At 44.2% G+C, this 15,235-nt stretch overlaps 1 protein-coding gene across 1 annotated transcript in view; it reads left to right on the top strand.

Moving 5' to 3' along the window:
- The first annotated feature begins 8,716 nt into the window (after window positions 1–8,716).
- The window catches only part of FBXW4 (F-box and WD repeat domain containing 4), a 65,863-nt gene continuing 59,344 nt past the window's right edge, over window positions 8,717–15,235 (top strand). Inside the window, 2 exon segments of the mRNA XM_054072301.1 lie at window positions 8,717–11,426; window positions 11,429–11,624. Of these exon segments, the coding sequence (XP_053928276.1) occupies window positions 11,306–11,426; window positions 11,429–11,624 (317 nt within the window). The 5' untranslated portion in view covers window positions 8,717–11,305.

The following is a 15,235-nucleotide window of genomic DNA, read 5'->3' as shown; positions in this document are numbered from 1 at the left end:
GATGATCTGGAAGAATGACAAGAGCTGGCCTTTCAAAGAGATCAGAAGGGCTTGTTTCGCACAAAAAGAGCCCCCATCAGAGTCAAGACAGAAAAAAAATGGAGAATAAAAGGGGGTGAATGGAAACAAACAGCAATAACAACAACAACAGAAAAGAGGGCAAGTTGGAGACTTGGGTCTGGCTTGTTTCACAGCATCCCATGGCCGCAGCAGTGCAGCACGGTCGAGTTGAATCTCTTTCGGCATGGTTGTGGATGTCAGATTGCACTGCCATTGGGTTTCCATTGTCATTCTGCACTGGGACAGAAGAAATTGCTGGATGGGAAAAGGTCACTCGGCCCAACGAATCATCTCCACCCCCCTCCGAAAGTGTCTCAAAACCATCGCTCGTCTTTCTCACTGTAGTTCTCTCCTCTGCCTTTCTAATACAAAGTCTGCTGCCTTTATGCCCCTTTGCAAAGTTCAGATTGCTCAGACGGCTGTTCTTGTCCATCTGTTTGTATGAGTGGGAAAATGTCTTTAATCTCCCCCGTTTCCTTGTTAACTTTCATATTTTTTTTGTTTCTTGGAGTGCTTACCCTGTTTTCAACCCTCTTCCCAGGATTTTCAGGAACGTAATTGGGAGTCAGGATGGAGAGAAAGGGTTTTTCCCCAAAGAATGTTTAAAGATGTGCAGGGAAGTGGATCCCTCTTGGCTACTTTCAGGGGAACTGCATTCCTACACTATCTATCGCGGGAGTCCCAAGAGATGGCATTTTTACACAATTGTGACAATTATTTGCAAGCTAGAAAAGTTCAGCAGTTCTGGAAGTGAGCAAGTAGGGCTGCCAAGCATTTGAAACAGCTTATATGCTGATTTTAATCTTGTATCATATAAAATAAGGAGTCAGAACAGTCAGAAGAAATCATAGCATGTAAGTGATTGAGCTTTTAGGAAATTGCTTCTAAAAATACACCCACAAAAAGGACAATGCACTGAAACTTTGCCCGAGACTGAAGGGACTGGAAAGAAAGAAAGAAAGAAAGAAAGAAAGAAAGAAAGAAAGAAAGCTAAAGCTTGTAGGAGACCGTTATGTTTGTATGATTAAGTATGCTAATTGGGAGGTACCTCGCTGCAGAGTAACTAACTCAAGCTACTTTCATTGATGCTCTTAGACAAATACCAATTATCACCTAGGAATTCCTCATTGTCCAATATTTTATTTGCCTTTTTCTGCAGTTTTTGTATAGAATCTGTTATACTGCATGTTACTCGGTATATATTCACTTAGAGGAAAAATATTTGAACTGTATTTAAACAACATACTGCTTACTACAAATGGAGAATATTTACAAACACACACATGTTACTTATATATAAACCAAATGAAATTGTTCCTGACCTGAACGTCTGAGTCCTTCAATTCCTTTACCTAAAACTCTGTATTGCATAAAATTAGGATCATAATTAATCACCTCTTCTCCTGAAACAAAGTTCTGAAAAGCTGTGCAGCTGGCAGAAAACAATTAGGCCACATTCTGAGTGTGGCTAAAATAAAGATACTTAAAACATGCTGGTTACAAAGCTCTGGTAGTTTAAGTTGCAAGGCACTTACCAGGTACTACCTGCATATTTGAGGTGGTAGAGAAAAAACAGCCCACGCTGTGTTGTGCTGATTGTGAAATGATTTGGAATCATCGTATTAAAGCTTGTATCACAGCAGAGCAGTGCAAAAGGCAAGTTTAGGTGTAGTACGTGTAGTGTTTAGAGTCAGAAGCCAGACACTGAACAGAATCCAGATACCTAAATAAAATGACATTTTTGGTTGTGTTGAGCACCCAACAGCTCTGCTTGACATTCACAGATACTCAGCAGACAGTGGCAGACAGAAACCGTCTTTGAGTTTGTTGGTCTGGAAGGCAGGCTTTAGTGCAATGGCTTGCATTCAGGGTCGCTCTAGCCTCCAGCTGGAAACTGCAGGTAGCACAGAAGGTGACAGTTCAGTTCTCAGATGGGATATATCCCCTTAGGACCAGGTGATGGACAGTACGACATGAATGGAATGCCTTGTCAGCGGTGAGTGGGTTTCTGCAGTGCTGGTTTTGATCTAGCTATTGTTTAAGCATATCAAGACCTCACCATTTTGTGGTCATCTGGGGTTACATGAGAAGACCCTCTTGGCATGCCATTATCTTCTGGCAGGGCTTTGCAAGTCCAGTTTGACTGTGAGAGTGTTGATGTTTTTTAGGGCAAGCTATAAAATCCCTGCTGGGTGGTGGTGATAACCTGCAACTTGGCGACACTTTTATTTTTCTTGCTTAAACTGTTCCGCAATGGTAGTGTTTGGCTTTCACAGAAGATTTGTGGTTAGTCTTGGATGCTGGGTGTTCTTTATCATAGAAGCTCTGGTTAGGCCAGGTGGATAATTATTGTGTTGTCCTTGGGTAATAACTTGTTTTGATGTAAAGCAGCCTAATTCTGTTAAATGCAGTGAAACTGTTGTTTGCGGCAACCTCACATCTGGCGCCGAGACCCTGGACAACTCGGGGAAAGAAAAAAAATATGTTAAGGGAACACCAACTGTTTAATTAACTATTCCAAAAGTTGGAAGGCATAAGAGTCAGGTTGCATGCACATCTTAATTCTGTCCCTTTGTCAACAGGTGGTATGATCAAAATTTAAGTGACACTTCTGCCGTCTTCGGGCTGCTGGCTCTGCTGTGCTGAATCTCGCCTCTTCAAATTTCCAGTGAACCTTCTTGAACATTCTCCTCTGGTTCCTATCCTGCAGTTATAACCTCAGTATTGGGAACAAGCCTGGAAAATCTCAGAATGAAAACTGAAACCTTCCAAAAGGTAGGAGCAAATAAAAACCAGAGGATATTAATATAGCAACAGCTGGACTTCAGCTTTAATAATGTATATTTTTTAGAGCACGTAGCAGTTCAAATCAGATACAGGTATTTCTGCATACTTCTGTTACATCAGGCCTCTTGCCAGTAACACAATGAGAGGCCAGTACACTATATTAAAATATTAATTACCAAGCCCCTTTCTTTTGACGGGTCTACTAAAGATACTTCAAATGGATATGTGAGAATTGATCAAAGATTCTGCAGGTTGTTGCCACTGCTCACTGGGCATTTCAAACCAAAGAAAACCTGACTCCCATGAAAAAGATACTGTGTTTTTACAAGCAATAAAAAGCCAGTGGTCACTTGATTGCTATGGGGATGGATATAACTAAACTGGGCTTTCTTAAGGCAGAGAGCACGATCTAAGAGAAACAAAAAAAGACATGGGAGAGGGAGGGAAAGAGCGAGAGAGAGAGATGAATTGATTTCAGTCTGTTCAGGTCTAGCTGGAAAACACAATGCAGCGAAACGGTCCCTTAGTCAGCAAGCTTCTTTTCCTAGGTTTTTCCCATGGTTTGAAGTGGAGAGGGAGGGATGGTATTAGAAAAAGTGTGTGTGAGAGAGAAGGCTGTAGGAAAGGCGGAGAGATGAGAGACATCATTTGGAAGGGTGCAAAATAGTCCATTCCTTTGGCGGAGTGGAAAACTTTGATGTCCATGTCTCTGGTTTTAAAGTGGCAGTGTCAGGTTCAGGCTGAAAGGCCCTGGTATTTGAATCTTTGTCCATGCTTGTGCTTGCAACTTTGCCTGTGCACACACCTGCACATCCAAACACCTGCTAGGGCATCCACATAGCAAATGGGCCCTGCACTTCAGAGTGGGCAACAGAAAGTAAGCAAGTGGATGGCTTCACTGACTCCTTGTACAGAAGTTCACACTGAAAAAAACCCCAAACCACGTTTGCATGTTTGTGTGCATGGAAAGAGAGATAGGGAACAGAAAAAAGTGGTGTGGTCTTCCTGGCATTACTAACACAGTTATAAGGCTCAGAGTGTGTTAGAAGACTCACAAGCAATAAATAGATGAAGAAGCACAGTTACAGGTATGGAGAATAATCTCTAAGAAGTGTTGTGATTTGTCAGTCGTTATACATAAGTAAATACAGTTTCAAGTCACAACGCATGTCTGTGAGTCAGAAGCCCCTTCTCCTCTGCAGGGTCACAGGCATCTTGCACAGCCTGGCTGGTTTGTCCTTTGAGCTGCATTTCAATATAGAGCTACTAATAATTCAGACACCAATAACGATAATACCTCTGCAAGGCTGGAGCAAAAGAGAAAGAACAGGACAAAATTTATCACTCGTGGCACTCAAGTGAATTCTGGTAAGAGCTGATGCAGAATGCAAGTGGCTCTTTGTCCTTTCCTTGTTTCCAAGAGCAGAAAGCTTTGCACCCCAAAAATGCACTGGGTACTGACAGGCTGCAAAAGCAGAAAAGGTACTTGAGAATTTTGCAGAGTTTCAGATCAAGCCAATGACAGATGTAAATGTTACCGTGATGATCTTGGACTGAGAGGTTTCAGTTTCTAGGAGGAACAGAAGCATAAGCACATGGGGAGGCTTGTGGATCCTGAGGGGAGACGGACAATGGATCAATTTATGTCCGATTGAGAGACCTCCTTTACTGGAGGGGGAGATTTTAACTTGAATCCCTGGAATGTCGGCATTTTCCTTCCCAATACTCATTTTCAGTTCAAATAGATAGAGTGAAAGGCCTATTTTCATGGCAGGTGGGCTAGAGAAGGGAGGTTTTAATGACTCTTTATTCTTGGATTTATAATCTGACACGCTGTACGCACATGTGTTTGCCACAAAACTGTGTGAGGTGCCCACCACCCATCCACGCATTGTCCAGCAGATGTTAAAGCCATCAAGTGTGTTTGCTTCCAGTTCCAAAGGAAAACACTCTATATTTTGGGATGTGGGATTTTTTTTTAAACCGATCTAAACAAACAAACAAAAATAGTCTTGGAGAGGTAGGGCTTACACGATCATAAGAAACCTGTGTAAATGAGGATCTAAGGCCTGTTCCCTGACCCATAAACGGGGTTAGTAATTAGTTGTTCCTGCAGTTTGTTGTTGCCGTCACACAAGCCGAGGTTAGGCTGAGGACTATTTAAAAATGCCTTGGCAATATGGGATATCCAAACATACACTTACTGCAGTGACAGACTGTTGGTTGCTCCTTATAATAATAGCCGAGAGCCTGCAGTCACAGCAGAGATCATGTCATGAGAGGTACTGTAGGAGCATAGAAAGCACAGTGCTTTCCCCAAGAGGTTTACAGCTGAGGGCCTCAAACCTACAGATGAATCTGCTGAGTGGGACCTTGTACTTGAGGGGAACTCCGTTAAATATATGTATGCTTCATTAAAAACAGGACAGAGGGTATAATTTGACTTATAAGCTTAACTGAATAGAAATAAGGGCTAGGTTTTAGCACCAACCAGATTCCTGTTGGTACACTATAAATATCTTCATGTTGATGAATTCTATGTTTCATTGATGAGATAAAACAGAACTAACCAGTGAAAAACAAAAAATGCCAGCTTCCTGCTTGAGAAATCATCCCATGCAAGAAAGGACTACTACTGAAACGTTGCTTCTGTTGTAGGGGAAGAGAGAAGGAAGCCTACAACTGTAGTAATTCTGCAGATTTGTAATTGTTGCAGGTAACTAGGCTTTGTCTTGGTTGCCTGGTCAATGCAGACCCCGAACTGCTTGTAGGATTAGGTTTGATCGCTTTCCTTGAGCAAATTACTACCTTGTAAGTGGTAAGACAGTGGAGCATCCTCCAAAAGCAAGAGAGCGCTCTGTACCCACCAGCACATGATGAGTCAGAGCTGCTCATGGCAGGCTAGGAAGCGGAAGCAGTAGTCATGTTGGTGGAAGGCAGATGCAGGATAAAACAGTATCACAGTCACTGCTATGCTGAGGATACTCTAGCATTGCTTTATAAAAACTCCAAAAAGTTTTGGAACAACCTGTAGGAATTGATGAAAACTGAGCTGCAAATCTCTAGAAACAACTTCGTAAGTCTTGATCTTTCTCTCAAAGAAGCCAGTGGGTATTTGAATGTTTATTTCCTCAGGCTCTAAGTATGAAAGGGAAAAGCCCCTAAAATATCTTCATAGGTAGCCCTTATAAAAGAACGAGATTCAAAAGCATTCCTTCAGGAGATCAAGGACGGTCCAGCCTTTGAAGCCTGGAGGATTGGGAAATTTAAAGATCTTTGTGGCAATCATATTGTGCCATTAGAAATCTACCATTTGGAATTGTAAAGCATTTAAAAGGAATGATTCCAAATTCCACAGCTGTCTGGTGAGTGACAACTTGATGTGGCCTGGGGGGGAGGAAGAAGGTCATTGTTGGGAAAACAGTTAAAATGAACATTTTCTGAACAGATGCTTTAGATAATACTTTGATAAATGAGGTTAAAAACAAATAAAATATTCTGGGTGACTTCCAGAAAATAACAATTAGTAAAACAAACAAACAAAACTCAAAACGCAAAGACAAGAAATGTGTATATGGCTGGTACTTGGAAATAATTGTGGATTGTTCAAAATAAAATGAACAATAAACAGAGTCTGAAGCAGCAAGATGAGACAATTCTGCTGGGTGTGGGAGCCGAGATATTTTTTTATTGCGCTGCAGTTTTGCCAAGCAAGAGAGCTTCTGGAAGGCTTGGCTGTTCATTTTGATACACTAAAATATTTGAGAATCCATTTTTATTGCTTTTTTTTCCCAAACCATTCAAGCAGCTCAGCTGCTGACCAAAATACAAAGGCATCGCATGTGCCCAGCAAGTGGATAATGAAAGCAATCCCCTCAGCTTAGTATCTTTGTCAGCAAAGTGTAGTGAGAAAAGTAAACAAACAGCATCACTGATGACAAACTGATTTATGCAATTGTTTGTTTTTATAATTTTCAGCATAATTATGACTCAAGGTCCTAATCCTGTGCCTGCTGAGAACCTTGTAGGGATGGCTGCTGGCTGGGTGCCCTAAGTACTCATTAAAAACTTGTAGATGTGGTTTGGAAGCACACAAAATAGGGTCTGTTTGGATTATTTTTAAGAGAAAAATAACCCTTTAACAGAACCCATACCAAATAGCTTCTAATCCTGATTTCTTCTGGCAAACCTTTTATAGGTTAAACCAAATCAATATGTATAATTTGGGATAAAAAAGAGAAAATTTATCCCCAAATTCAGCATAACCTTTTAATTTTATTCTCTTTAATCCTTTGATAATTTTTGTGCTTCTCCTGCAGAAAAGCAATTTTGCTAATCACCTTTGTGCCAATCTCTGCATTCCTGACAATAGCGTGAACGGCTTCCATCAAAGTCTTTGATGTGGGAAAGACACACACACACATATAATCTGAAAACAATTCAGCTCCTTGGTTCTCAATGGTGAGCACTCCGCTTTAATAGAGTGCAAGTTCCATGGAGGTTTCTAATCCCTTCTGCCAAACAGAAGAGACACAGTCAGGTAGCACACCTTATTCAGAAGTTAAAATAACATGTTACTTGCTCTCAGAGAAAATCAAAACAACCCAAGATCAAAAACAGATTCCGCCAATCCTAACAGGATAGACTTTCTACTCAGATAACTCTTGATCTAAGTGTGTAACAAGTAACCTGCTTTAATCCCTCAAAGCGATGGTGTTACAGATAAGTACTGTAGTAGCAGAGGAGGTGTCTTAAGTTTCAGAAATACACAAAAGCATTGGTTGGAAGGAGAAACAAAACAAAGAGCTGTCCACATGATTGTGTCTTTAGCTGGAAAGGTGTATTTGAGGGCACTGCAAATAAAACCCCTTGAAGACAGAAAAAAAAAAAAAATTGACAGACAGGTATTGAAATGGTGTTTCTTCCAAGCTGGATTTCACTGACTTACACTGCTAAAGCACAAGCTTTCCAAGTATAAACCCCCCAATATCTAGCTTACAAACCCTGCAAGCCATGATGCTGGAATGCTCTGCTACTTCAGTACAGAACCCTACCACATTTTCTAGAGGTTCAGAGTGGTCATGGGCCATGAAAGGATCAGGATCTTTGTAAGATTTGGGAAGGATACATTGACTTTACAATTATACAGCGCTGAGCACCTGGACGTAGTGCTGTATGACAGTCTGAACAGTGTAATGGAAACAACCATGGTATGCACATAGTTTTAGTAATGGTTTAGAACTTTCCTTGGTTCTTCCACTGACTGACACCTACATAAGGACTCATTTTGGCATTGCTGGGAAGCCCAGTGCCACTGGGTTCCTAGCCTGTGATGGACAACTTTGACGGCTTCACAGCACGGTAGTTGAAACCATAACTGAGAACAAGTGTATGCAGTTGCAGGTCCATCTCTCTTAAAAAAAAACCCAACCAAAATAATGGATGACATCTGTGTTTTGGGCAAACAATAGTTATTGTTACTAATAAGGCAATTATGCATATTAGAAAACAATGCTACATTTAAGTGCAACTTATGACAATTTTTTCTTCATATTACTCTGTCTCCCGTCTGGAGCACATCTGACCCTCTCCATTATTGCAAGCAAACATGTTTCATCTTAGCCAAATATTCCGTAGTTGTTTATACCTCGGGTCACAAAGTTGAGAGCATTAAGGCTCCACTTCTACAGATGCACCTGCCCATACCGTGGCCCTGGTATTCCGGAGGGTCACACTGCGTGTGTTCCTTTGCACCCAGGCTCACTCTTGACTGCAACAAGTTGTTTCCTTGGAGAAGTGGCATGGCCACAGACTGCAGACTGAAACACAGCAGAATATGGGTGCCACATGGTGCAGGGAGACATGCACTATGCAGATGTTGCCTCTGTGCAGTAACAGAGCCTAAGACCAGAAGGGACCATGTCTTAGTCTGACACTGTGAGGTAGGACTCACCAGGTCAAGTCCTGGTTGAAGCTTTAAAAGTTACAGTTCAGCTGGGCTCTCTTGCTAAGGGGAAAAAATTCCGATATTGTTTTCTAAAAAAACCCAGTAATGCTGATTTTAATGTAAATCTTGATAAGCTGTTTCAAGTTTTTTTTTTCATTACAGAAACGTGCTTTATTTAGAATTTGTTTCCCATCACCTTCTGCCAGATCTTATCTCTCTGTCTGCTAAATTGAACATCCTGGTATTACCAGCTTTTTCTTCCTGTTTCAGTGCTCATAAGGTATGATCACCTCGCACCTTAACCTTCTCTTTAGAAAGCTAAACAGACTGAGCACTTTGGGTCTCACTATAAAACATGTTTGACAGTCCTGTAATCATTCTTACTACTCTTCTTTGAAACCCCTCTAGTTTTTCAACATCCTTCTTGAAATGTTGGCTGGACAAATTATTTCCAAAGCAGTCACAACAGAGTCAAAAACAGAGGTAAAAGAACCTCCTGGCTCTTGTTTGTTTCCCAGGACAGCAGTAGCCCTTTGGTCACAGCACTGCAGAAGGAGCTCACGTTCAGCTGATTATTCATCTTAATGAAGTCTTTACGGAATTGCAGCTTTGCAGGATAGAGTTACATCCTTTCAGTGTGACCTACATTCTTTGTTCGTAGATGTGAGACTTTACATTTGGCTTGACTGAAATACATACGATTTGATTATGCCTAAACTTAACACGGGGTTATGCAGCTGTAAGCGTCCTTTACCTCTTGCCCCATGCTTTGTGTTTTCTACAAAGCTTGCTAATAATGATTTCAGAATTTTTGCAGGCTGCTAGTAAAAATATTGAATAGTGTAGGGTCCATAAGCTGTCTCTGTGGGATGCTACTAGACAAAGACCAATTTATTAATAAATCTGTCTTTACAATAACAATGTAAGATGGAGAAGTCATTTAGCTTTTAATAAATTTAATGTTTCAGACACTGCCAAAGTCTATTACAAAAGAACAAAGTTTAATGTCATATAAATATTAAGTTAATATAAAACTGCATTCACACCAAGTTTCCATAATCTCATGTTAAGCAAAATTTGTGATATTACCCCCCTTTCAACTGGCTACTTAAGCCTTGCACCAGATGTGCTGCTATTTCACCTAAGCTCAAATTTAGGTTGACATTTGTAATTACTTGGGCCATCTGATTCACTCATCATAAATGCTGATAAAACATTTGCTGCCTCCTGGAACTTCCCTAACTTGCAGGGTGTATTGAAACTTGGTGTATATGGACCAGACAGTTCCTCGGCCACAGTTTCAAACCTCTCAAATACAAGGCTTCCAGTGCTGGTGATTTAGTCGTATGCATACTTGAGTGCTTGAGATTACACTGACAAGATGACCTTTGGGAAGAGGATGCAAGTACTATCTAAAGGCCTGTATGCTATGGTAACCTCATTATATGTTGCAATTTATTTTCCTACTCCGCTGTACAGAAGATGTAGGCTGTAGCTGGGTAAGTGATACCTGTTCAAAGCATTCTTGGCACATGATGAACTTCTTATAATTTTTCTATGTTTTAATTTTGAGGAAGAAATTTCCCTGAGTGTTCTGGGCTTCTGTAGAGTGGAAAATACTACAAGAATAACACAACACTAGACTCGTATTTTCCTGCTCTGCTGTCTGTGTAGGGCTCCTTTGCCATTTTGGACCAGGATCCTTCTGTGCTGTCAGTACTCTAGGCTCCTGTGGATGGCAACAATGACTCAGTTATTATGAACTGTTCCTTCGTGGTGGTGTGCTTGCATATATGTACACACACGTGTGTAGTCCGAGCCCTTTCCAGCCCCTGCTCTGTGGAACCCTGGAAGGCGGAATGGACCGCATCGAAGGGTCCACATGAAAAATCAGCCTTAAATCCATTGTAGCAGGGCCCACTATTTGACATGGGCCAGGAATTTGGCAGTGTTGAAAACTGCTGTGCAGCGCCAGATGACCTCTGCTGTCACTTCGTGGGTGACAGGTGCCCCTGACCCTGCTCAAGGATAATTAATGAGCACTAATCACCTTGCTGTTCACCTTCCTTCACTGGGGGTGTGCACATGCACTGCCTAGCAGGGGCTCCTTCAGGCAGTGCAGCAGATGCTGTGGTTATCTGGCATCACTGTCTCCACTGTTAACTATTCAGGTTATTAATGAATACGTGGATCAGGTGACATTATCAATCCCAGCTTAGATCGGCAATTACCCATCCCAGTGTGGATTAGTGATTACCCATCCCAGTTTCGATTGGCGATTACCGATCCTGCTGCGGATCAGTCATTACCAATTCCAGTTTGGATCGGCGATTACCAATCCCAGTCTGGCTCAGCCATCCCCGACCCCGGGGCGCGCGGAGCGGTTGCGCAGGGGGAGCTCCATCGGCTGCCGTTAATGGCTTCACTCGCCACCGAGGGTGGTCCCGGCGGCGGGGGGCGCGCCGGGCCGCGGCTGCCGCCCCATGTGACCGGGGAGCGGCTGCCCCGTCCATGGCCGGGCCTGCCCCGGGCGGCAGCGGCTCCCGGGGAGGAGGGGCGGGAGCTGCTGCTCCATGGGGAGGAAGGGCAGCCCCGGATCCCCCCGGGCGCAGGGGGGACCCCGGGCCGGCTCCCCGCCCCCCTCCCCACCGCTGTGGGCGCTGCCCGAGGAGCTGCTGCTCCTCATCTGCTCCTACCTGGACGCGCAGGCCCTGGGCCGCCTGGGCCAGGTCTGCCGCCGCCTGCGCTTCCTCACCAGCCGCGATCTCCTCTGGAGGCGTATAGCCCGCGCCTGCCTCAACTCCGGCTTCACCCACCTCGGCACCGACCTGTAAGCGCGGCCTTTCCCGGCGGGAGCGCGGCGGGAAGCGGCTGGGAAAGGCCGGGGATGCTGCGGCCTAGCCCGTTGCTAAGGGGTGCCCTGCGCTCCCTGCGTGGTCGCTAGGGGGGCTCGCGCCGCCGGGCGGGGGGGGGGGGGGGCGCTATTCTCGAAGCGCGGCTGCGCCGCCGTACCCTGCGCCTGGGTTGGTGGGGGTGGTCGCGCTGCCGGGTCGGGGCGGGCGGAGGTGCGTGCGTTGGGGGCTATTCTCAAAACGCGGCTACGCCACCTGCGCCGACGGGACTCGTGCTGCCGGACGGGGCGCTGTTCTCGAAGCGCGGCTATGCCACCGTAGTCTGCGCCGACGGGGCTCGCGCTGCTGGCCTGAGGACGCTATTCTCAAAGCGTCCACCGTAGCCTGCGCCGAGGGGGCTTGTACTGCCGGGCGGGGCGCTATTATCGAAGCGCGGCTGCGCTACCGTAACCTACGCCGGGGGGCGGTGGGTAGGTGTGGGGGGACTGTGGCGAGGCGAGCCGAGCCGCGTCTCCACGAGGGTAGAGCATCTCGGCCCCTCGCCCCACTAGCAAACTGCCCGAAAGCCTCAGGGTGGGGAGATGGGAGTGTGGGGAAAGGGGCGGAGCCGCTGGGGTCACCCTTGGGTACCCTCGCTGCCTCCCCGCGGCTGCGAGGCCTCGACGCCTCAGAGTGCTGCGAGGAGCGAGGCCTGGGGTGGGGGCTTGGGTAGAGGCCCATGAGTGAACTTTGCTCATGGTGGCTGGCACAGAGGAGGTGGTCAAGATAGGCTGAGAGAGGTTGGGTTGTTCAGCCTGGAGAAGGCTCCGAGGAGACCTTATAGCGACCTTCCAGTACCTGAAAGGGGCTACAAGAAAGCTGGAGAGGGACTGTTTACAAAGGCTTGGAGTGATAGGACAAGGGGTAATGGGTATAAACTGGAGAGGGCCAGATTTACACTAGACATAAGGAGGAATTTCTTCCCTGTGAGGGTGATGAGACACTGGCACAGGCTGCCCAGGGAAGTTGTGGATGCCTCATCCCTGGAGGTGTTCAAGGCCAGGTTTGATGGGGCTTTGGGCCGCCTCATCTAGTGGGAGGTGTCCCTGCCCATGGGAGGGATGATCTTTAGCGTTCCTTCCAACCCAAACTATTCTATGATTCTTTGACTCTTGGACTCTTTGTGGCTTCTGGATTTTAAAGTTTTGTGGATAGAGGTATTTTTTTCGGTTTTTTTTTTTCTTTCTTTCCGCCCTGGTCAACAGCACATCATAATGTCATGAGTGAGGAATAGGTGCAAGCTCTCTTGGCTTTACTGTGTGAGACACTAGCATCTGCCTTGGGAGTGGTTGGTAATGACCTATAGGTTGCCTTTTCTCTCTCAGCACAGCATAAGCTTTCCTTGCTACTTTAAGGATCTCAAGGCAAAGTTTATGTTCCTAGGATCTATGAATCCGTTCTTATGGCTTTCCATTACCTGCCAGCCCAGGATCATGTTTGTCACTCACTGACTTGTTATTGTTTCCGTAAACACTGTGCAGACATGAATCAGAAGAAGGGATGTAAGCTTTTAAGGCCTATTTTGATGTCTCGTATTGCTATCTCAACAGCACAGACTTTAGAGAACCAGTTATGGGTCCTGCCAGCAGAAGCAGAACTTTGGTAGTGATGAAAATACTTGTGTGGGGTTTTCAGGCCAGCACTTCAACCTATTCAGTCTTCGCAGCTTGAAAGTTAAGCACAGTTCCCTTAGGAATGGCTGTGTGTTTGACTCATGTCTACTGTGATATATGATTTTTTGTCTCCTGAGGAAATGAAGTTCTGTATTTTTCATTAAGAATAAGGTGATATTCTGCTCCTTCAGTTGCAGGAGGGATCAGGTGTACGGCAGAGCAGGTGCAGTGTATGGAAGGACCACCACTTCCCCCTGCAGAGGAATGCAGGTCTATAAACAGCTACAGAAGAGGTTTGCTGGGTCAGGGGGTTTAAATGAAGGGAAGACTTCTTGAGTATCGTAAGCTCCCGGGGATTTCAGTGCTGGTAGGTTTACTGTGAACAGGTTTTTTTTGGTAATTCTAGGATATGCTTTTGTACTGAGTCCTATTTTCAAGTTTTCTTTAAACAACTATAGTACCAAGTGCTGCTTTTAGCACTGGTCAGCACTGCCCTGGTCTTAAGAAGTTCAATTGTGGGTAACATACCAAGTGACATTACAGATTGGTTATGCAGGAACACAGAGATATATCTGAAGGATGAATCCTTTAAATACTTTTAACTTCATGGAAGGCTCAGACAATCCTTAGTTTTTTGAAATAACACGCCAGATCTTATGGGCAATACCTGAAAGCCAAGCACTTGTTTTCCTTGTGCAGAGATCTGGTATCTGGGGGCAGCTGCAGGAGTTTTGCTCTAGTGGCAATTCTGGCGACAGATAAAACACAAGGGCATATTGCAGTACTGGGGACTCTTGTTGTCTGTGCAGCTCCAGCAGAACCAGTGTGAGTGCATGTGTTGAGTTGTGGTACAGCTGTAAAATTTGTACTTGGCTGAAAAAGAGTTTTATAGTCTCAGTGGCAGCTTGAGTGTTTTAAATAGCTGTGTCTCTTCCATGCTACTTGCTTCTCATACATGTCTCCAAGATCAAGAGCAGTCTCCAAGATTGCTGCTCTTGTAGTTGAGGGAGTAAAATTTGCAGAGAGGTTATATTTTATTTCACTAACCAATACAAATTGGGGAAGGGGTTGAGGCAAGCTTTTGGTTGCAGAGTCTTTCTTCCTGGTAGCAATTCTAAATAGAAACCTGGTAGATTGCTCATTGAAGGTTAAATTTGAGCTGAGTAGGTATTTGAGCAAAAATATCACTGGGTAATTACAATAGTGATGAAGATGGATAGCTGGACCTTCTTGATAACTGTGCTCTGTTAGTGATAATAGAGAAAATCTTGAGTTCGTCAAGCTTTATTTTTGACTCGCTCAAGAGCTAAAGCTTCTTTTGCATATTCTGGATAACACTGCGTGAGGTTTTTGCTTTTAAGAGTTTTTTGTGCAGTACTGTCAGCAATTGAGAAAGCAAAGGCTGGAACAGTTTATGGTAAATGTACTTTAATGAAACAGTGTGTATGGTTCTAACATTAGATCTTAAACTGATGGTCCCTGGGAGGCTGGCATAAGTTAAAAACTAGTCTAGGGAGTATTTACTGTTTCAAACAAAAAAACATCTCAGAATAGTTTGATCATTTCTGCTGTTAAATGGCTTTTGATAAGCCATCTGTTAATGCTTTGTAAATAGAGATAAATTTGAGCCTGGAGTGTAGGATAGCTGTGAAACTTATCCCCCCGCCCCCACTTCCCCATTTTTTAAAAGGGTGATTAACTTGAAAATGACACCATTTCTTTAAAATGTTGTTTCTGTTAGGTATATCTTTAGATAATTGTAATGAGAAGATCAGAGGGAACAGCCTTTTGCTTGTATGCAAACCAACTGTTTGCACAGTCGTCTTGCTTATAACTTTATGCCAAAATTGGGAAGAGAGGAAATTTTATAAGAAATTGGTTGCAAAACCCTAGCCGTTCACAGTGCAGAAAAGAGAAATTGTCATATACCCAAAAAA

Source organism: Cuculus canorus, chromosome 7 (assembly GCF_017976375.1).
Source record: "Cuculus canorus isolate bCucCan1 chromosome 7, bCucCan1.pri, whole genome shotgun sequence".
Taxonomy (NCBI): domain Eukaryota; kingdom Metazoa; phylum Chordata; class Aves; order Cuculiformes; family Cuculidae; genus Cuculus; species Cuculus canorus.
Note: the sequence above shows the minus strand (reverse complement) of the source record. Positions and strands in the feature narration are given on the sequence as shown.